General features: G+C 42.3%; 1 protein-coding gene across 1 annotated transcript in view; it reads right to left on the bottom strand.

The window, feature by feature from the left end:
* LOC124177505 (GAS2-like protein pickled eggs) overlaps positions 1-24,297 on the bottom strand; it is a 42,432-nt gene that overhangs the window by 6,808 nt on the left and 11,327 nt on the right. Inside the window, exons 3-7 of the mRNA XM_046559922.1 lie at positions 19,551-20,072; positions 4,371-4,572; positions 4,012-4,096; positions 2,867-3,329; positions 1,829-2,237 (exon numbers count right to left, since the gene is read on the bottom strand). Coding sequence (XP_046415878.1) covers positions 1,829-2,237; positions 2,867-3,329; positions 4,012-4,096; positions 4,371-4,572; positions 19,551-20,072 — 1,681 coding nt within the window. The remainder of the gene's footprint in view (positions 1-1,828; positions 2,238-2,866; positions 3,330-4,011; positions 4,097-4,370; positions 4,573-19,550; positions 20,073-24,297) is intronic.

Genomic DNA, 24,297 nt, shown 5'->3' with positions numbered 1-24,297 from the left:
ACCATGCACTCACGGATGAAAGTTTCTTTCTCTCTCTCTCTCTCTCTCTCTCTTTCCAACGACCATTCATAGAAAAAAAGTAAAACTACGCGTATATTTAATGGGTCGTTTGATAAAATAGTGAAACTTGAATACCTTATTTTAGAGAAACGGAGATCATTCTCCGAGTCCCTGCATATTTATCCCCATAATACGAGATACCAAGTTACAGAGAAATCCTTAATAGCGAAAGATATAATGGTATGCCTAAAAACGAAAGACGAGTATATACATCTAGAATACGGACGTGAACATCAGGGGCCATGCATAGTCGCATAGACGAAAGTATCTTTCCCGATTAACGCACGTAGAGTTTGAATATGAAAATGATAATTTCTGTATAATGAAGATTTAAAAATTTACATCATACCTACAGGTATATTATATTAATAGTGCCAACACCTCGTGTTCCTTCTCTCCTTCTTCTTATCCCTCCTCATCTTTTTCTCCGTTACCTTAGGATGACATTTGCGCGTTGACGTCACATTATTTTGCGAGTCGCTTACATTCTCAAGCTGAGAGCTGACGCTCGAATGCCAGCATAACATAATGCATCGTTATCGCAGAGTTTTACGATCTCCCCGCATTACCGATCATACCGAGATACCTAGTAATATCGAATAGATTCGCTCCAGCGTTCAAGTTCCGCCAGAAATTCCTCGCGTACTCCATCCTGTTTATTATACCCGATGACTACGGCAAAACATTCGATGGTGTTTTCGCGGTTTAATCAGACTACACGTATCGAATTTACACGCGTCGGTATTACATGTACAAGACACGCGTGCGTCATGCCTGCCATGGGGTACCTTTACGTATGTACCATTTATGCAGGATATAAAATGAAACTTGTACGGCGACGATGTATCTATCTACACGGGGAAATTAATTCGCGTACATGATACTTTGTACTTTCTTCCCAGCTGGAGATCATCCGACAAGCGATTTAATCGAATACCGATTTCTAAAGTGTGCCTATGATGCATGGGTTTAAGGGTCGCTCAATGTATTATACGCATAGGCGATACGATACCGTCCGCTTGTAAAAAGGAGGGGAGGTGTCAACCTCTTCGGCGCGCGTATTACACACACGTTAACGTAACAAACTGAGATGAAAATGATGATGGTAATAGTAATAAAAGTAATGATAATAATGATGATGATGATGATGATGATGATAATAATAATAATCGTTTTGCCGAAGCGGCTTAAACGACTCTCGATCGACTTTTTATCGTTAATTACAGACCAGCGTCTGCGGAGAAGTCAAATTGGACGAAGCGTGACTCATTGTGAGTATATTATTTTTCGTACGGAATGACAGAAGAAGAAAAAAGATGTAGCAGGCGAAAAAAAACCTTATAATTAGGTTCGGATCGAACCGATCGTTCGTTGATCGCTCTATACGTATAGGTATACCGATTTCACATTTTCTAAGCGGGAATTCCAAGTATGTTCTGCATCGATGATGCGCATACATGTATGCGTAATTCGACACAAAGTTATATATAGTATATACATATATTCGCGAATTTTGAGTATTATCAAGATTGTTAAGTATCGCATATCTGGAAAAGGATGACGAATCGAAATAATCAATTGGCAAATTGAATCGGGCAAAAAGTTGCTTCGGATCATACAACGAGAAGAAAATTACACGCGATGAAAGAACGAAAGAATAAATTGCGGGCTCGGGTTCGTCAACCTGGATTTTTAACATACAAACAAGAATACGTGGAGGAAGAAATAGAAGCTGGGTCGGTTAGCGGCATGCCGAAGATTTACTCACTTTGATAGTCAACAACCGTAGGCGATGCCTGCGTGCTGCAACCGGAAGTGGAATTCGCGGATGCCGGCTGGACGGCACCGAGGCTCCGATAGCCTTCGTCGGATACTTCGCTTCCATTGTCCGAATGTTCGCCGTCGCCCTGAGGTGACTTGGCGTAGTTGCCGACATCCTTGGCGAACCTCTCGCCCGTCGTTTCCTCCTTTATCACACCCGGCGGACTCGGAGTCGGGCTTCTGCTCGACGAGTCCTCGTGACATTTGTAATTGAATATCGAGGGCTCGTACCTCGGCGTGTCGTCGTGAGACGAGGCCCGACGAGCCACGCCGCCCTCGACGACGTAACGTTTCGAAAATTCCTCCGAGAGCGGCACCTTCGCCCGGATCTCTTGATGCAGATCTTTCTTAGGATCCTGAAACATTTTTGCGCGAAATTCGACAATTTATACCACAATATATTACTTCCGGCAAAATCGTATAACATATATATATATATATATACAAGAACAAAATTTGTGGATAATTTTTGTAGCGGTATGGATTTGTCACGATATATTTTTGATTGAATGGCAGAAAGAGAAAAGGTAGACGAATTTTAATTGTAAAATCAAAAATCAAAAAAAGATCGAGCTTTTGAATGACAAACTTTGATCCAACGTTCGAATGGCAAAATAATAAAAAAAAATCGATATTCTTTGCCACTTTCAGGTACATATTACACGTTAAAAAAACGATTATTAAATGATGCAGCGTTTTAGTTCCGCACGTAACCACGGTGTTTAAGCACGCTTTTTTGCTAATCATTTGTATTTTGATAGACCTTGTACAGATTGTGTAACAGTCGAGATGTGCAGATCAGCGGAAGAGTTCCGCCGGCCGGTGCGCAGGAAGAATATAAAAACGGTTCCACGTTTGAAGGCAAGAAAAAAAGAAAAGAAACAAAAACGAATACAAATTCAACGGAAGAAAAAAAGAAAGAGAAGAACGTCGGCAGAACGAACGTAAAGCGAGTGCGGTTAATTAACCCGAGGCAATTAGTTACCTGGTAGCTATCCTGATTTCGGCTATGATACATCTGAGAGCGTCCGTCGTACTTGATCTGTCTGATCTCCTCGTTGAGCGCCTTCCGGGTCGGATCGAGACCGGAAGTCCCGATCCTCGAGTTATCTACCTTCGGGGTCGGGCTCCTGGACCTGGAGCTCATCTTCGGCGTCGGCGACCTCGACCTCTGCTTGTTCAACTCGCTTCCGAGGTGACTCGGGCTTCCCAAAAACTTTCGCTGAGGCGTCGGGCTCCGGGATCGACTCGAAGACTTCTTCAACTCCTCGCCGAGATGCTTGCTCTGTTGTACCTGATGCGGGGTCGGTGAACGGGATCGGTTTGCGGAGATCGTTCTGTTCGTCTGCAGGGACATCGGCTGGTGCTGAGGGCTCTGATTTTGCACCCCGGCTCCCGCACAGGAACCAACGCTCGAAGCCGAGCTGCGACGGGTTCTCGGAGGTGATCTTACGATTGGAGAGGAAATTGTATTTTTACGCTCGTCAAGAAGATCATCGACACCCCGATATTGTACGATAACGTTCGTCAATGCCTTCACTTTCCGGATAATTTTTCCTCGGTCCGAAAGAAATTTCGAGCTCGATACTGTACGAATCATGTGACAACGAATGGCGATGAAGTTGACGTGAGAGAATGAGAGTCATTGTTACATAATTCGTATAGAATCGATCTCGCATTTTCTTCCGGACCGAAACAAAGGTAGCCAGAAAGGAAAGGCGTCGATAAACATTACTGTACGTATTTACATAAATCGCTGAGAGAAATTTCTAGTTCTGGTTACTGTACCATGTACATAGGTATAGTCTTTTATTTTAACTATCTTCATTTTTCACCACAATCGTAAAAGCGTGGGTACCTATTATAGTGGGTGGAAAAATGAAAATTTAACGTTTCGATACAACCAACCGGAGAATATGGCTGTTTAAAATAATTATACACTAAATAGTTACTAATTGGATAAAAACTTGCTTTCATTTCCAACAGTATTTAAACCGTTGCTTTAAGTATACCCGCATTCTACTACAATTTTCTACAGTAACTATAAAAGATGAAATTTATCTCAGCGCATCATGTTTTTTCAAGTAGTATATAATTTTCTCAACTTGTACCATGACATGCCCAACTCACCGTTCGTAGTGTACCTGCGCGCTTCCAAGATCAAACGACCCGCCCGCCTTCTGGATCAATTTTGCCGAAATCGTTGAACGGTGCGCTATCATTGTGACAAAGGTAAAATTCGACTCGTCTTAATAATCGAATGAGTACAATAATTATAATTAATAATAAATTGTGACTTGTAGAAGTGAAGGATTATCTCTCGATGCGTACGGTGAAACCGGTTAGGCATCGATCCTTCCGACAAATCAACCCTGCAGGGTCTGACGATGATGGTTAGGTTAGGTTGGGTTGGTTTGGGTTGGGTTGGGTTAGGTTAGGTTAGTTTAGTATCGCAAAGTGTCAAGAAAGATATAGGTATGCAAACTTACAGCTGCGGCACCGGCAAGGGTCGTGCTTGTCGAGATAATGGCTTAGGGTGTCCCACCCTCCACCTACTCGCACCATAACGTGATTTCGCAGTATGCGGACGAAGATCAAAACCTTCGTGTCACCGATCCTGTACTTTCCTTCGGATACTCGGATCATCGGAAATTGGGTTGGACAGTTGCATCGTTCGACCAAATCGCGCACCTGAAAGCCGAGTGATATTCCAATATTATACCTTGCGTGATTGAAAATCGGGTCGGGTAAATAATATCGAGGTATCGTCCCTGGGAATGGGGGATGAATAGATCGAATAGGTGTTACGTACGTACGCGGATCATTGACGTACGGTGAGATATTTGATTCCTCGCGTCGTCCGTCAAATATATATGTGCCTACATGTATACTAGGGTGTTTCAGTAATAATTATTAACGATTTTCCACGGTGACACCCCCGAAAAAGTTTTTTTCTCTTTAGGTTAAAGGAAAGATTTTGCAAAAAGATGAGCGTTCTACGTTATGCGGAAGATCGCGATAATTTGATCTTTCACTTTTTCATATTTTTTTCCCAATTTGTGTAGAAACACGTTGTAACATTTCGATTATTATTTATTTCCCGACATTAATATTCAACCCAAAGATCACGATCTACAACGCAACGATTTACCAACCAGGAATCTTATTTTCCAAAATTAAAAGTTCGTATTAAATTATAACTATTTCATGAGATTGAATTAATAATGCAAAAGTCGTCGAACACACTTTTCAAGCATCAACTGGAAACTTGATATTACAAGTGTGGGTTTTCTTTGCGACGTAAATTTGTATAATAATTGATGTAGGCAATAAAAAAAAAATTGTCCGCTATTCTTTCTGAATTCAAAAAAGCGTAATAAAAAAAAAATTAAAAATTAACTGACAATGAGCTCGATCTGCCGCATAAATTAGAACGGTTATTCAACCTAAACAAACGTTTCACGGAGTGTTATGATAAAAAAAAATGGCAAATTATTTTTTTCCAAAACACCCCAACGTATATTTATGTACACTAAACGTTCACTCTCGGGTGTAGAAATTATTTCGCGGAAAACTCGAGCACAGAGTTATTTCTTCTCACCGTTATACGCGTATCGTTATGCGTGGAGAATTTTCCGCAGCTGCAGCGAAGACTCTCAGGCATTTTAATTAATAGCTATTAGGTATAAAATCTGTAACCGTAATTTCCCCACTCGAGAATTTTTGCTGTACAATATTTCTCTGCCGCAGTATTATTGCTTACATACAAAGTGAGAGAAAAAGAATCAAACTACGAGGAAGAAAAAACAAATTCCCTGCAAACTCTCGAGGCTGATGATCGTGCCGCAGGTGAGCTTCAGGCATTCGTTGTCAACCTCGAGAGAGAAATCAGTGACAAATATAAGTACCCTGTATCTGTACGAATCGCACAATAATTGACGGTAATTATAATTGTTCCGCCAACGGCTTTGGAATTTTAGTGGAAAGATGGATTCACCATTTTTCTGGTATTCCTTGTTTTTTTACGCGTAATAAGCTCCGTCGCAATATCCGCCCTGCTGCGTAGCGGTGTCTTTGATATTAATCCGGCATGCACTGTGAGATTCTCTCTCTCTCTTTCGCGCGCGCGATTACGCGTCCCAGAGTCGAGGGTCCAGGTAGGTACTTTAAAAATAAATAATTATCGATCATTGCATCTATAGCGTGGAAGATAAGATATTACATACATTTAGATGGTATCTGCAACAACGCTAGTCTCAAATGATACGCACACAATATACAATTGATTGGATTGGCCGCGTGCTGGGCGATCGGGTGATTGGTAAATTATTGTTAAACCGGCTATCGGAATATATCAGTTTCTATGCCGAACACCCACGGAGGCTTTCACGCCGGGGTAAAATGGTCACAATCATGGAACGCCCGGTTAAGAATCGCGGGTTATTATAAGCACAATATATCACATCTTCGTCATATGCGCCGACTCACCTATACCGTAAACGTTCGTAAATTACGTATCAAATCTTTATACACGTACGTATATACAATACATATAATACGTATATACCTTGCCACGTAGAGACGCGTACAAGAGATTGGGAAATTCTGCTACTGGCCTTCGCGCTTCTCACGGTGAAACTTTTCTATCCCTATTTTCGCAATACCGCTTCTTTATACACATATATTATATACACATACATACGTAAATTCGTATACAATAAGCTGGACACTTTCTCGTACGACGCGGCATAATCTATGACTCTATTTCTCTTTGTTCGAATAATCAGTCTGAGGAAACAAAGATTAAATTCGTACTGCAGGTTCTGAAGAGGAGGAATTACAAACCGAGACTCTGACTTATAAAAATTCGCGAAAGAAAAAGTAAAACCAGTGAAAAAAAAAACACGAATTAACAGCTGATAGATTACTTGCCAATTACGGATGACGGGGGTCTTAACTTTTTTCTCGTTCTCAACACAAGCATCCGTGACTATCCTTTCCTCTTAAATCGCAGTGAACTCTGTTCGATAATCGAGGTTGAAAACCTTGCGAATATTGGATCAGGAATTACGTCGAACGGAACCCACGTCAAACTGCAAATCCAATTAAACCGACCGAAGCAACAGTTGAACAATTCGTTGCTGAATTGGAACAATGCAACGATGTCGATTAGAGGGAAAGCCAAGCTCGGCAGTGCTCGAGTGTGTCTAATAATGACAGAGTATAATTGAAATTCGCGGTGTGCAGTGCCTTCCGAACGTCAGAAATAACAGAGGAGCTCCAAGTGCGTACCTAAATATTAAAAGGCAGTACGCCGATTAATGAGTGACGCCCACGTCACGGCAACGTCCCAACCGACGATATTACGTCGACACGACTAGAACTATATATGTACAGGTATACATACGACATGTATACGAGACACGCAAGGAAGTCGAAACGACGTGCGTTTGTTTGTTTGTTTGTTTGTTTCTTTCTTTCGCTTTGTTCGCAAATACTCGTCCGAAGCGTACAAACGCGGGACTAGATTTTATGGGAAGCTCTTATTCATGAGCATGGACGCAGAATTTTCGTTCCGCAATATCCGAACAAGCGAGTCCAGGTACGTTTAAATACTCGCGGATCGATGATTGTCGCCGCGGAAGAGAAGCTGCGGGTTTTAAACCGCCTCGCGTACGATAACTATTATTGTAATAGGCCTGCTTATTACCGTACTAAAACCTCGAGCATTATTCAGAATAATTGTCGCTATCTCTTGCCATAAATTGAATCACGACAAATGGCGGTGCCTGTTAGTCATGAAAGGCGCAGCAGCGGCAACGGCATTGCAGGTAAGCGGACAGGATGATAGTTATGACGCTATAATGCAAGGCCGACGGTTGCATTATGTAACTCGTCCGGGTCTACGGAGCGTGCAAACTTACTCGCCGGATAGCCAAGCTCCGATCCGATCGTCTCCTCGCTCGCAAACACTGCAAACTTAACCGACTTAACAACCTCGATGATAGTTTTGCACGGCTCGATTGGTCCGCCGATGAAAATTACTCTGTAATAACCTTTTTGCACGCCTCGCTTTGATGCTTTTTCACCCAACATTAACGGCTTATTACGGACTAGCCTTAAACGAATCGTCTGCACGCTCCTTCGCTTCGCACTGTTATACTCTTTGTCGGCTTTGTTGTTTCGTCTCGCCGATCCGATTCGAAGTCTCGCATCGTACGGAAGGCGTTAATTTTTCTAGGAGGAATAACGATCGTTTTCGGAAACCGGATTAGCTGATTTCCTTGAAAAAAGACAAGGAGTTGGCCTCCTTTTTGACTAGCTTCAACGCACTGTTGCAGAGCATTTGACGATCCAAACGATTCTCGACCGCGCAGTTACGTTTGAAAAAGGCAGGTTAAAAAGAAGTTGATCGATCGATCGATCGACTGGCCGAAATGAAAGTGGAAAGTGGAGGGAATTTTCATACCAAAATAGAGGCTACGAGGTGGAAATAGAAGAAGAGAGCGCTCTTCGAGCTCTTAAAAGATAGCCCTGCAGCTGACGGACGTCTAACGTTCGGTCCATGCAGGTCGAGAGGATCGAGATACCCGCGTGGCACAAGCGGGAGAAAGTGATGGCACAACTTTAGATCCTGATGTTATCAGTACGAGCATCTCCCGTATCTTCGAAGGCATCTTCCCAGGATCAGAGCGCTAGGTTCATGGGAAGGAAGTAACGCAAGTGGCAGGTCACGAAATGACCCGAACCTGAGCCCGAGCCTAAACTCGCGTCGTCGGTGTAAATGGTAGGCGTACTAATCGTGTTTCGGAATCTTAAATTTAAACGCCGGGTTACACGAGAGGTGAAAATTAAGTCCCTACGGTCGGTCTACGAATTGTCGTTTGTGTATTGAATCGGTTCTTTCACCCGTCGGTCGAGAGTTTACCGTGACGATTAAATTTGGTGAAAAGTACGCGGTCTCGTTGTCTGTCTCACGGATTGTTGTTTTCGCACGGTTCGTACAATGGAAACGGCGCGTTGTTGCGATTCGGATCGGTATCGAACGCGTACGCACGTTTACTCGCGTAATATCATTGTGTGCCTGATAACCCGGATGTGACACCGATGCAAATTTAAGATGATCGCACACCTTCCGGCCACAACGAATACGCGACTCGGGCTCCATTGCCATTGTTATCCGATTTCTTTATTTTCTGAACGAACGCGCGGAGCATCGTTGGGAGAGGAGGGAAGGGGAAGAAACGAGAAAAAAAATGAAAAAGCACTTTGGTGGCCGGGCTCGTGCCTCCGACGATGCGACAGCAACGCTGGCAATAACGACAAAGCGGTAGAAATCGTCAAGTAGGATGCAAGGTACAAAGAACCCAGAACTTCTTTTGTATCTACGCTGTACGGACGTTTCATACGTCTGCAGACTTGGATTATTCAACAAAGCGATACATTCAGTTCGTCTGATTCCAGAATTCTAAGGGTGCGTGTAACGGACCCATGAACCTTAAGCGTTAAAACGTTGTTCTCGTATCCTGCTGAAGAGAAGTGGAGTCATTAATACGAGAGCGATACCGTATCACACTTTCATTTTTGCAAGACCTATGCCCAAGCACTCCAAGTTCGTTCAAGGAGGAATCATTTCAGCCAGTGAGTTTCGATTCAAAGCTTGCAAGCACTTCAAGGAAATTTCGTTGATCCCGAAAATTGGTCTCACAGGATAAAGCAAAGCTGTATGCATTAATTTTTGTTTTTTTTTTTGGTACTTTCCTGACAAGTCAGAATCCAAACTAACAAAGTCGAATTTCGAGTTCTCTTACGCTTCCAGATTTACGTTATGCCACCCGGCTTTCCATTCCGTTTATCATTTTCTAGTTAAAATTCCGCTCGATCTTCCCTTTCACGGACTTGCAGTTAAACCCGACCTAGGATCGAGTGTAATTTGTAATTTTCGCAGGCTGCGCAGGATGAACGGAAATTAAACGTGTAATCTGGTATGTAGCAATAGTCGAGTCAAGTATCTGTTACAAGGTGCTTAAAGGTGTCGGGTGTCAAGACGCGTCGTTGAGCGTCGGCTTTAACTGCACTGCAGCAAAAACGGCGCGGGTTCGAGCCCCGGCTTTTCCCTTACGTACCTAGCTCGGAATTCGGGCGTCGTTTTGACTCGCGAAGCGCCGCGGCGCCGGCGTCTCGCGCAATCAATACGCGGCGCGGTTCGTGTATCGCCGCCTCTCTGCAAACTCACCTCTGTTACATACCTATAAGCGCGTATTCGCGTTCATTCCGCATTATTGCGCTTTTCGAAATCCATTTTGGATCGACCAACCACTGTATTTTCGATAAATCCAAAGGTCGCAACCCGCACCTTCACGCTTGGGACTTGGCCCTAAGCTTTTACGGTCAGAAATCGTGATTTTGTGCAACGTGCGTTACAGTTTTCCCTCGCTAAACTTGAAAGTGCGAAGGGATAATATTCCGTTCAATCATTGCCGCTTTTTTGTAGCCGTTATAATTTCCCGTCAAGCGTCTCTAAAAGCAATCGCAGAATATCTATCACAGATTGCTAAAAGCTCTCTCAATTGAGTTATTGGCAAAGTGCCTGGACGCACCTGGTAACACGGAGTAAAAAAAAAAGAGCTGTAATGATATTCAATTACTCATTCCGCAATTAATCATCAATTGCCTTCAGCTGCAGCTTCTCTTCGTACACGTACCTGCTATGTCTATACGTATATAGATATATTGATAGACCTGTAATATGCAAGTTATACGCGCATGGTTATAGGAAATAGCGAAGCGGAGAAGATAGGTGACTCTCCGAGCGATTATAATTTATAATCGCACCGCATTTATTCAACAGACCGAGAGACACAGGTGCCGTCTATCCGTCCATCCGTAGGACACGCGGTAAAACTATTATAGGCACGTAATACGCATGCAGCATCAGTGTTGCAGCTGCGAGAGGACTACGACGACGACGATGACGACGGCGACGACGATGATGATGATCACCACCAGATACAAATCGCTTGCAATTAAACGAGCCTTTCATAAATGCAGTATACATATATAATACAAATACATATTATACACTGTGTAATACTCAAGTGACCGACTGATTCGTCGTAATTGTGAAGGTACGTAATATTATCTTATTACGTAACGAACGTCCCCCCCCCCCCCCCTCTCCGCCGCTATGTTCGGACCGTTGAAACGAACACGGATCTACACCCCGTGTAAGTACAGTAGGTGATGCGGATGAACCCGAGGCATGATGAACAGAGAGGTTCTCGATGAACTCTACAAGATATCGCAGAGCTGTATTGCGATGGTCGCTTTTCTTTATTCGTTGTTTGTTTGTTTTTTTTACATTTGTTGTAAATAACCGAAACATAATGAATAAATCAAGAACGTGAAAGGTAAGTAATTAGAAATGGTGGCTTGATAAATTATACCGATTACTAAAAGTCGTTCAGCCGTAATATGTATAAAGGAGCGGCACCGCCCACTCGGTAACAGATTTTTCTCCATCTCATTTTGTTTCCAATGTTTTTTTTTTTTTTTGCTCATTATTTTCTTCTTTTCTTCTCTTCTCAATCTTATCAAAGTTTCGTTTTATTGCTACACCTTCTCTCGTTCGATCTCAAAGAAAGTGATAACCTCGTTCCTCACCCTCCAGTTATCTCAACGATAAAAAAATAGGAATAATATTAATGATAATCCTAACAAAATATGAAAAAAATTGATTCAACCTGATTCCGCGGCTGCTTTGTAACGAAAGCTAAAATCCCTGATGCATAGTTGAAGATCGCTTCGTACATCAAGCCCCATTCTATTTTGCAAGATGTGATCGTGCCGCGGAGTGGAGTGGAGAAGGGAGTAAAAGAAGAAGAACAAGGGTAGAACTGGAGTAGTGCCTGATAGAAAAGTAAGATAAAGGGAAAAAGAAGAAGAAAAGAGTTCAAACCGACGTTTAGAAGCCGTACAGCGGCTAGACGAGCTACGTGACGTTATTGGAATAGCCTACATTCAGATACTTATAAGTATACGTATAAAACTAGGAAGCGCGGGCTTCACCTATTACTGCAAAAATGTCACTACTAATATCGTCGAGACTTTCTCAACGTCTTTAACGTTCCCCTGTTACATCTCGCGTCAAATTTTCACTTCGCAATGCAGGTTAGGTATAATTGAATTCGTTCGGTGATTGTGAGGTTGCCTTCTTGCAACGTTAATCAACCCCGTTTTCGTCCCGAATCTATGACTCAAAACTCTACTGCATATTCGCATACGGACGAATTCCCGCTAGGAATGCACCCCGTGGCAACCAATTCAAATCCAGAGTTATTTGTTGGTTCGAGACTTAAAATAACTGCAGCGTTGGAATTCCAGAGATGCCTGCAGCAGAACCACGCTCCGACGACGTTGCATTACATCTGGGTTATTACTGCCGTTGATACTGACAACAACAACAACAATAATAATAATAACAACAATAACGATAACGATGAGTATTCGGCAATGTAACAGCTGCTGCATCGAGTACGCATGCGTGACGAAGGATGTTCAAGGCGTCGTTATTTTTAACGAAAGTTTAATTTTTTTAGAATTTTCATTCACACATCGAACCGCGGAAGAGTCGCGTCCCTTGAAGAAAAGTAAGAAGGGAAGAGAAAGAATTTCTCGAGCGTTTTAAAGTCTCTTTCAGCGTCGCGGTGACGCGTTCCATTAGACTTGAGCTATGAGCTCGGTCAACTTAGTATTGAATTTCTGACCCATTTCTTTCCCCGAGATAAACAGTGATTAGCTAAGACCGGACCGCAGCCGGACCTTGCACGGCTCAGTAGCCTTCTCTGTTATACACTCGCTAACTAATTGCACGTTACGCCAACACCGTCCTGGCTTGTTGCGGGGGGAGGACATTTTTGTAAAGGGAACGCGCGATTCGATCATCAACGCGAGTGCGCCACGTCTTCGAAAACAATTCAACCCTTTTAAAGACACTTGACGCTACGGCAATGCAAGACCGCTGCTGAGAATTTATCTCGCGATTGGTATGCGACTTATGCATACGTGAGGTAAGAGCTTCTTCGGAATGCACAGAGTGTACGTAGTAAAAGCTGTAACGATACGTTGAAAATTTCCTGCAAGACTTTGCCCGGCGTTTCGGAAGCGAAACTCGAGTTATTATTTTCCACGTGATGACCGTTTGTTGTTTGTGTGTGTTTTTTTTTTTTTTTGTTTTTTTTCCAATATAAGAAACTAGAGCGAATCGGTTAATTTATCCCCAGAAACACAAGAAATATTGATGTTTCGGAATTACAATTGATTTTAATTACCTGAACTCATTTATTCAAATTATCCATTGACAACGGCGATTCAACTGTGTTGAAATCATTACCATAAATTGTTATATGATATTTTGGGAAAAGTTCTGAGACCTTTCCTGTATGCTAACTGTAACCATGATTCCGGATCTTATTATCGTCACCTCGTAATCGGTGGTCAAATATACGCAAGATCGTTTTCCCGCTGAACGGACGTTTATCTTTGATTCTTTATTCGATTTTTTTTTCGTCCACGCGGCCTAAATAACTTGGCAGCAAGAAATGTTTAACAGCCTTTGAATAGAAACTGTATATGCGCATCTATCCCAACGCTTGGAATTCAGCATATCGTTAAAAAGAATTTTATTATTCGAAGATACGATGATGTAAGTAATGCTTCACTGAAATTTCTTGTGCAATGGCTTTATCTTTCTAAATTTCGATAGAATCAAAATTGGATACGTTTAAAAAATTGTTTCAAAGAGAAATACCCAAGTTATTCATCGCTTCCAATTCGTCTGTCTTCAATTGTTATTTCTCTCGAGTTTTCAATAAAAGTCTTGAGAATCGTACAAATTAACGTAGGTTCCTGATATGACAAAATGACATTGTTTGAAATGTTTTTGAATGAGAGAGGAATAGTGAAATTGATTGAAAACGATGTCAGTTGACGCCCTGGAGGCTCAAAGCGATCTCTGATCACAGCCTAGAGACGATTATACAACATGTCGAAAGAAATAAGTAAAGATTTCCTTTTCCAAACACGCTAATGCAGCCCGTGTATACAATCGTCTGGACAAGTATGCTGCCGCTGCTGCTGCTGCACCGATGAGGAAAAACCCTGCAATGCGCATACCTAGCTTCTAAAGCCAGCTGGTTCGATACATCGATCAGGTTAAAGAAGTGCAAACAAACTTTTTCCAGCATACGACGACGCCTTGTAGTCGAAGGGTTGACGCCGGAATTAAAAGTTAGATTGCACCGAGAGGATCGCCTAACCAGAGTGATTTAAGCGGATGTAAGCTAATTCACCGCTGCATCGTCAAAAGACGCCGCAAGTTTTCGGCGTTATCGGTTTCGTTTGAAAGAAACGGCCGAGTATCTAGCTGATTAATGAACACCTACCTACCTACCAACATTAAGCTTGTATCGTGGAACCGACTCGCGGCGTTCATCTGATTCACTGAACTATTTTACGCCTGCTGAATAATCTAACTTTACAATACTTAGTCATCGCCACTTTTTCAGTACAGATATTGTGGTCGACATAGATAGATGATTCGTAAAAATTTCCGGAAATCGTTACTCGGTTAGTTATACCTGAACGTATAACATATTTAAAGAGCGATGTAACGTGCATTTTTCGCCTCTTCTTTTTCGGGCCAGATATAATTTTTACAACGATATTTTAATCGATAACAGCCTGCAGATGTATTCGGGCATTTTATGAACCGTTGCTCAACTTGCATTTAGAATAATCTTCGAAAAATTGAAGAAAGCGTACATAGGAGAAGGAAAATTTGTTTTTATCAACGTGAAACAAGGCCGGACTTGCGCTCGTAACATCCTGCATGACAGACCGGATTTCCGGAGGAAGGTCAGGCGTCCTGCACTACGTAGATATACACTCATTCCTTGCACAAGGACATCGCGAAGGAAGTCCCGGATCGTTCGTAACTAACTTTTAGGAACCTGGGTCTTATCTTGACGCGGAATTACCGAGTCAGTGTTTTGACAAGGAAAGCTGTAAGTACGTAGGAATGATAAGAGGAAAGTGGCGACATCGGTCTGCTTGAAAAAGTTTATAAGCTATTACAATACCGTGATGTGAACAATTTAATGGCCAACTCGACGCAAGATTTATCTATCGATTCGTAAAACCAGATGGTACTCGCTTATCGCCGATGGGGATGAAAGAATGTCACACAATCGGCCTGCCGTACTAAGGAGCCTCTTGGCATGTTTTTAACACGTGAGAAGATAACGCTTGAAGCGGGATATAGTGTAGTTTTTGATAAGCGGGTCGATAGGAGTGTATATCTACCGCGGGACTTATACGTCGGTTATTATACATGATACGGTCGAAGTGACTCGTTGAAGAAAAATTCACCAAACATTTCATACGTCCAGGATCTGCAAGATTCGAGTAACGAGTTTGGAACCGGTTAGACGAACATTTTCTGCAGCTGAACAGCGAATATGGAAGTCGGTTTTTTACAACGCGAGGCTATAAATATTCGGCAAATGTTGCAAATCATTCGAAAGTTTCATTGATAAAACTCGGATGCGATGTATCGATAACAGTACAGCAGCTGATTGATGTACGTGTAAATCAATTTATCAATCTGACGTGTATCAAAAGCGAAACGAGACGATGACGGCTCGAATATTTGACACAGGTATTTGTCTAAACGTTCTTTTCGAAACTCTTCGAAGACGCAACGCGCGCGGAGAAATTGAAACGGAGAGAGAAATACAGGAAGCTAGAAAGGAAAAAAACACACACGCGCAAAGATTACAGGTACGTACGTAAATACCTACGTGTCGTGACCAACGTTTTTTTAAAAATATCTCCGAGAATCGATACATCATCGGACTTTGGAACAGGCTTATATGTTTACTCGAGCGATAAACGCCGAGTTTAAAGCATGCGATAAGGTTGTTATTTTTGGTGACAATTTTCTCACAGAAATGCAGCCGAAAAACCGTGGAATTATTTACAGTTTGGAAGGTGAAGAGATGCAAGCTCGTCTCTCGAAAGGCGCGGTTCCGATTCGCATCGACATCGGCACAATCAATACATCCGTAGCTCGTATAATATCGATAAAACGCGACGGAAATAATTGGCCAGATTTTGGCGAAGCGTGCAGGTTCCCTTGAACTTGACACGAAGTGAACCAGGCCGATCAATACGAAGCTTTTCAGCGCTTGCGAAGAAAGGCTTTCAGAGATTCTGAGTCGGCCGCGAAGCTCCCATCCTGACGTAAGTATTTCCGTCACACCGCCAACGAAATTATAACGCACAGGAAGTAGACGAATTTTCGGACCCGGTAACCATTTGACGTTTACGTTCGGTATGCGACAAACAATAGTCGTTATATATCTACATACCGATGCATACCTATGTATATATATGTATGTATGTATGTACGTACATTTATCTCACGCTCTTGTAACGGTGGTCAAAAAACAAGGCGGCGTTTCTCCTCCTTTTGCACCATTTAAACGACGGAAGAAGAAAAGAAAGAAAGAGGGAGAAAGAGAGAAGACGGAAAAATAAAAAGTTTGTTTCTAAAAAAAAAAAAAAGAAATCGCTTAGCTGTGACGATCAAGTTAAAAGTCACGAAAGGAACTGAGAACGCTTATACAAATTTTTAACCTTTGATCCGTGGCTGGTTTTAGGTCATAACAAACAAGTCCTGCAGTCAATGGATCGACTGTTTCGACCGATCGGTATAAACGGATCAGGATGAAACGGTACACCGTTAAAAATCTTCCCGCAGATCTACTTTTTGTAGACTCTTCCGTTATTGTAATGAATTGCAAAAAATATTTGAAAAAAAAAAAAACATCCATCATTTTTATTTTCTTCGACCAATTTGACATTATAACGTTTACGTCATAGTTGATATAATGGCCTACCTGCCACAGGTCGCATACGCAAACCTCGTATCGCATCGCATTGACAGCAACGTTTATCATTCGTCCAACACGTTATCTCGTTTAATCATCGATCCATCGCGCATGGATCGGGATATTTTTTTTTCCTTCTCTTTTTCAATAAAATAAACTATCTGGCAATTGCGAGCTGTCTACAACGATCTTTTCAATCTATTGTTTTCCGGATTTAATATCACTTTGAAGTATGCCGCAGATTGATCTAACATTTTGTAAAATTTATCAGTTATCGGTATTTGTATTGTATATATATATATATATATAATATAATTAAGAATAATAAAGAAAACAAAATTTGAGATTAACATTGACTATAGATTAAAAATAGAAAAGTGCCCATACTTCAACTGTTTTTTTTTTTTTTCTTTTTTTGGATACATAAGATTTTAAACATATTGTATTCAACTGCATTGTAAAATAAAATGAAAAGAAAATCGCCCGAGATCAAAGCAGCATATTTTTAAAGAATTTTATAACCTCATTGACGAGTTGTGGATAAAAATTTGATACCCAGAGAGCAAAAGAGAAGTAAAATGGATCGTGAATCAAGGATCGATGACGAGATATACAAAATCCTGTAAGGCCAGCACTATAATTCCTTGTCGATGGCAGACAGCAGCATTCCTAACGCCTGGTGCAGTCCAAGTAGTTCTGCCCGCGGTGAAAAGCCGGGATTTAAAGTATGCACGGCATTATATGCACGCGCAGTGCGTAGGGTACGTACGTATAATATAAACATACATACGCAGAATGTATAAAGAGAGCGTGCCTTCGTTAATACGCGGTAAAAAATCAGTGGATATCTCGAACAACCGGCAGTATAAACGTTATTAAAAGGCACGGTGCATTTCAGGAGGATAAGGTAAATGCATCCAGTTCAACAGTGTCGAGGCTGCTTATGTCAGCTATTCGCCACATCGCATGGCGGCTGGAATCACGTGTAGGTGAAAAACCTCGCCCCCTTTTATGCCGCCTTAAAGTATTCCAACATTCTTCAATAATAATATGTTAAAAGAGCACAAATTGGCAAGGTTATAACGAGAGAGCGAGTGAGGATCGAATTGCTGCTGATGTCGCCGACGATTCTTTACTTCGTCGTTTCATCGTCAGAAAATTTTGTTATCTCAAGCGTATCGGTGTAGATGCCTGAAATTCCTTTGCAGGAATAATTCGGGAAAATACGTTATAATTGCACCTTTCGTAATTAGAGGAACAACACTGTCGAAGTTCGAACGATCTGCGTCACTGCTAAATTCTACATACGAGTTACCATTTTCGTACCGATTGTCAGATTAACAATATATGTATACGTGCTTTTGAAGTCTGTCGATTGGCGTTAAGATTGTTATTATAGTCCTTGTTATTGTACGGTTGAACCGATACGCGATTTGATATTAGCTTCAAATTGAATAAGGCTCGTAGTTTGTCTTTGCTTAAAAAATGCTGAATCGAAAGTGCGTGGCTGACGATTCGCAAATCAACGCGTGTCGGGTATCGATATCGATATCGATAACGTAACAATTAGCGTAATTGCAGGTATAATGTACACGTATGATATTATATTACACGCAGTGACGTTGACAATTTAATAATAAGATACGTGCCCGCGTTGATCAATCAAACGGTTTCAGCGAACGATCGCAGTAACATATCCATAAACTTATAAAGTCACTTCGCGATAAATGTTTATCTCGCGTGCCGCGTTAATGGACCGAAGACGATCGTTTCGTGATCAGTCTCGATCGGGCGAAATCTTTGTCAATCGTCTCAATAAGTAGATAAAATGCTCGCGGTCACCGGTATAATAGAACCGTTTGAAGCGAAAGAAAAAAGTCGGATTGGCAAATCGGCTGCTCGCTATACCGAGGAAGAATTTCGCAAATACGCAGCAGTCTTGATTTCAAGCTTCGAAGCAAACCTGAGAAGAATCCGTTTCGCAATTAGCGAGTATTGTGTATACCTATAACAGACGGCATAGCTACGTGACTCAATATATGTGTAATGTACTTTATACCCTGTGCCAATTAATCAGTTCAACCTAATCTACTTTTACTACATAGCGAATTATTATTCCCAGGAAAGAGAAGCGGGCGCTAACGTAACACTTCTGTCACGATTTACCGTCCAATTTGACCCCGGCGCTGATCGCTGAGTCTTAAAAGCCACCGTCAATTCTAATTCCGATTTTGCCAACTGGATAAGGCCGGTATTCCCCTCGAGACGTAAAAGGCAAATGTAAAGTTTCCAGGAGGTTACGGTAGAAAATCGGGAATTATCGAATTCGGAAATGTTCCGGATCGGTTCCATGCAGCCGATGACAATCACGTGAACCCTAATCGGTCACCTGGTGTGAATTTCACCTCAAAAACTTTTCAAACTCCTCCCAGAATCCCTTAGCCATGGAAATGGGCCTTGCGGCGCCATTCTTCGTGCGAAATAAAAGCCGTTCTTCGACATTTTTCGCACTTTCTTTAACCATGTAACACCAACTTTGGTTAAGAAAACCGAGAAAGCTTTTTTTTCCACGATCCGTAAACAATACTCGGATATTTTTTTAGATTTTAGGAACTCATTTTTCAAGCAAAATCATCACTTTCGGGGTGAACTTTCACCCAGTGTGACCGACCGGGACTCGAAGTGACTTCGGTAGACAATCGTCAACGTTGGACTCACCATCTCGTCGAGGCTCTTCAGGTCGTTAGTTACGATCTGAGGCTGAGGTCCGTAGATGAGACATGGCTGCTCCTCGTGCATCTCCTCGTAGTCGTCGTCGTCGCTCTCCTCGTTGTTGGCACCGTTCGCCCCGTTAGCAGCCTTGTTTTCGGCGGCTATTTCCCGATCAATTTGCCTCTCCATTTGCACTAGCATAGGAGCGAGCATACCGAACTTAGCACCGCGTCTCGCGACCTCGAGGAGACATAGAATAACGTGTCGTTCGTTTTTCCGCATAATCAGATCGTCGGTTTCGAACAAAAGGCACTCGATGATCCCGAGGCTGTTCCTGCACCAGGATATGAAATTCGAAACGTTATCGCGGGCGAAGAAAGTCCCGGCTTTTGCATTTGGCAAAAATGCGACGTCGCTCAAATGGCTCATCGGCATAGCCAAGGAGGACGTCATCGAGCGAGTCATTGATTTCCGTGCCTGGCGTCTCGCCACGTAGTCAGATGCTGACTTTCGCACGTTGTTGGCATGCTGAAATCAGTAAAAAAGGAAACAAAATTAAATTAACAATAAATAATCACTCTTCCTCCACTACACCCGCGGAGAGTATAATGAATTCTTTTCGTCCGGCCATAAACTAGAAAAGTTACAAAATATACTCCTACGGTATCGCGTAATGTCTTGACTTGAAATATCACTTGGGAATGAGGCCGCGATGCGACGACCGATCGCCTAGCCTCGCCTCGCGGTTTCAACCACTGCCCTACAGCGGATCCTTAGTGTCAAAGTGTATTTTACGGTATAATTTTTCTTTCCCATAGTCTCGTCTCGCCTACGAACATCATCGAGTTGCGGCTGCACGCCGGCATCGAACGAGGCAAAAGCAAACCAAGCCGATGTCAGCGACGGCTGCACGACCGTGTCTGCCTGTCTATCTTTTTCTAGCAGATCCATAGTGAAAGGTGGATTGCCTGCTGAATGAAAATACGCGGCAACTCGCCTGCTGCAAGTCTTACCAAATAATTAATAGTTCCGTATATTTTACCTGTATCTATCTAAGCATTCATTCTTGTGCAGTCTTAGACGTTTGCGTATATCGTGCGTAGTTATAGGTATACTTTCCGCACGTGCACTTCATCTCGGATGTATGTTTCTACATGGACGACACACGTGCCTCTGTCACCGGGACAATATTCATTCGTCACAATCTTGTAGGTGTTTGCCTGAACTGCAGTGATATATTGTACGCGAGAGCGACAAGAGAAAGAGTTTTTGTTACAAATGCTGGCCCCGAATGAAAGAAAACAATTCCGGCCAAATGTCGCAGACGTTGTTAAAGCAAACGTTGAGAATTATCACGCCATTTGTGGATCTTGGCGATGTGTAATAATTCGTCGAATAGACGGTACGCAGCCTGACTTTTAAAGGACTATGAACCCGGTGGTTTGGTCGTTAGTTGTTGTTTTTTTAATTATTTTTTTTTTTTCTCTACCACGTCCTCATCCTCTTGTCTTCGAGGATCATGAAGAGGAGATAGATGTTTTACAGGATTCTTGTTCACGTGAAAAAGAATTCTTCGTTTCAACGTAACAGTCTCGAAATTATTCTTTTAGAATACAGGAAGAGATGTAAAGTTTCATTCAACTACATCAGAGAGAATCTGTAACCGTGTTTCATGGACAAAAGAAAAAAAAAAAAAAAAAAAAAAACGGTGCGCAGCTTACAGACACAAAGACAATTGAAATAAATCAGAAATAAGGTCAAGTGAGTATTTATTACTGTAAAGAATTCAACACAGAAATGATACGCAAGATGGCGCGACGTGTACGCGTGACGTCTAAAGTGCCGCAGCCAATCGCAAGTCCGACGAGACGTTCGAAACAAAAGAATGCAGCGGTTGAACAAAAGTTTATACGAAACAAAATATATCCAATATCGTCGTTACGTAGTTGATTGGAATATTTATCACTGGTTGACTAAACTTTGATTATGCCCGCTAACGTTTGACGATGAAAATGAAAAAAAAAAAAGAACACGTACGTTCATTTATCGGTATTTATCATTTGGTGAATAAACTTTGATCCTACCCATGCACACAGAGTGTGTATGAAAATATTTCTGTTCGCATATCGCGACCCCATTCGATCGTACGTATATACATACCGTAAAGTCTGCAGCAACAGCAGCATGCTGACACAAAGGTCATGTGTTCTGGACCGCGATTGGTTAAGTTTTTATATTTATTTAATTTACTTATTGTACTATACCCAATGCGTTATACCGTATCGGCTCTGGTGCTTACTAGTGGATGTTTGCAACAGCACTCGAGGCGTGTGAAATAAAAACAATTTATGCTCGTGGGGGGAAATCTCTGTATATAATATACGGTGCATATTTTCTATAAGACGTAGTTGAACGAGTTGTGAGCCCAATTTTAGGACAGTTTCAACACCGTGTGACTGCGGCAGCAGAGACACATGTGCTAGGGTTCGGTGTGGTCGAGCTGACACAAGAGAGGCCTATACTATAAAATAAGTATAATATGTACATAAGTATAATGCACGGGGATATTTAGGGCCGCTGTTAGGTATGTATGTATGTATATATATATAACACGAGGCGTGTAATATGCATTCAAATGCACACGACCACAATTTATACATATGTGACAGCATCCGGTCTCCGCTGCAGCAGCAGCAGCAGCAGCAACAGCAGCCGTCGTTATTGCTCCCAAGGGATAATCGAGATCTTAGTACCGGGAACCGGTCGTCGGTTGGGGATTTCAACCCTTAACGAAGTTAACGTGAAAGAATTGGCTCCGCTTCTCATTCATGTACAATCACGCGCGCGTACGGGTGATAGAATTATATTTAAAGCGGTCTCGATTCTCAATCGCACGTGGGAAACAATTACCGAGATATCTAAAACACCGTGCTCGATTTCGCCGAGTATTTTTATTTTTTCTCATATCTTTCTCTTCGATACGGGTAGAGCTGAGAACGGACCGAGAGGAGAATCGCACTTCGACCACGACGACGAACCGCGATTTAAATTCCAAGTCCAGGTTGATAACCTCTGCGTAAAACTCGAGCACATATGGTGATATGGGCTGCAGATGAGTCGAAGGCAGGATGTCTGTCGCATTATGTGGCCTGTGACCCCCTGGCTCTGGCATATAATCTCTTCTACACTTCACCAACTAAACCTCATGAAAACGATTACACTATACGTTATACGCACATCTCAAATTATTGTTACAAACAGATCTGGACTGCCTGCCTGCCTCAGTGACGACGACGATGTTCGATCAAGTTTGAGACGTTCCGCAAACCTCTTCGTAGGAGAAATCCTGCATCTCGGAAATGAAAATCCGAATGACGATAGAGATGGATAGAGATTCAAAGGATCGCGGAGTAAAATTGAGCGTGTATGTCATATCGGCGTGTATAATTTAGTAGGCGCGTACGTGAACGTGATTATAAATAGATAGCTCCTTCGGCTGCAGCAGCGAGCAAAGGGACAGGCGCAAATGTTCGCCGCATGGCTTTGTTCGAGATGACAAGGCGTCAGCCGGGTACGAGGCATTGCATAAACCAGACACGTTCGACGGGAGTCGTTTTCTCCATCACCCGTCCGTCTAATCGCCGTGCGCCAAGTCTTAGAGCTACGCGGCTTTTGTGCACGCGCATTCCGCTTGTTAGATGCCTTAATAAACTTCAAAGTTTAAGAAAACTACGGGGCGATAGACGGGGTTCCGCTGGATCGATAGATCGACGGATAAATCCCGTGCCCAGCTGCTGCTGCTGCACGACTGGAACAATGATTTATATACAGAGCGAATTGCTAACGACCGAACGGTTTAATGCGCATGCGCTGAAATTCGAAAACAAGGGCAGTTGTTTTTTCAGGATGACCAACATTTTTCTGGTTACATACATCGCGGCGACCTGTCATCTCAATTTATCAATGTTGGTCGTCCTCGCGACACGATTCCTCTTGCTCTCGAATTTTAGCGCATGCGCATTAACCCTTTCGGTCGCACATTTTTAAACTCAATACTCGGGGGTTTTCGGGGTCGCTGATTACGAATCTGAAGTCAGAATTTGTTAATTTCTAAATCCAAGTTGGCGATTGTAAAATCGAAAAGACTGTCAAAATTCCATGATTCTGGCCAAATCTTGTTACTCGGGGTTTTCGGGGTTATACGAAGTATCGAAGATCTTTTGCAGTTGTAAATAAACTGTGAAAATTTTATCGTTTCGAATGACGAAAGGTTACTTTCTGACCGATTAAAGACCCTGCGGACAATTAAGATCCGGCCAACTTCTCGAATTGAAACTTTGCACGAATTGCTGCAACAATCGATTAACTGCAAAATGAGATTCGGAGAACCTCGAGGCGTTGTTCGTGACAGCATAGCTTGAAACATTGTTCAATTTCTCAGAAAATCATAACTACAACGTGAGTCGACGCTCGTGTTTTCCTTATACGTCGAAATGAGATCATCGTTACTGTTTTCCGCACCCGTGATTCCAAAAGTTTAACGCTAACTCGACTCAATTGACTTTATCAATGGTTAAACCGAATGGCAATCCGGTATAATTTGAAATTAAAATGACGCATGTACGTGTAATATCCTTTTTTTCCACCGCTGCGCTACAACAACGCGACTGCGTGACCGCAACTTCGTATAGACAGATTAGATACACACTAATTGTAACGTATATTGATACATCCGTTAACCGAGAGGGGGGAG

This window comes from Neodiprion fabricii, chromosome 3 (genome assembly GCF_021155785.1).
Source record: "Neodiprion fabricii isolate iyNeoFabr1 chromosome 3, iyNeoFabr1.1, whole genome shotgun sequence".
Taxonomy (NCBI): Eukaryota; Metazoa; Arthropoda; class Insecta; order Hymenoptera; family Diprionidae; genus Neodiprion; species Neodiprion fabricii.
This window is presented reverse-complemented; position numbering and strand designations above follow the sequence as displayed.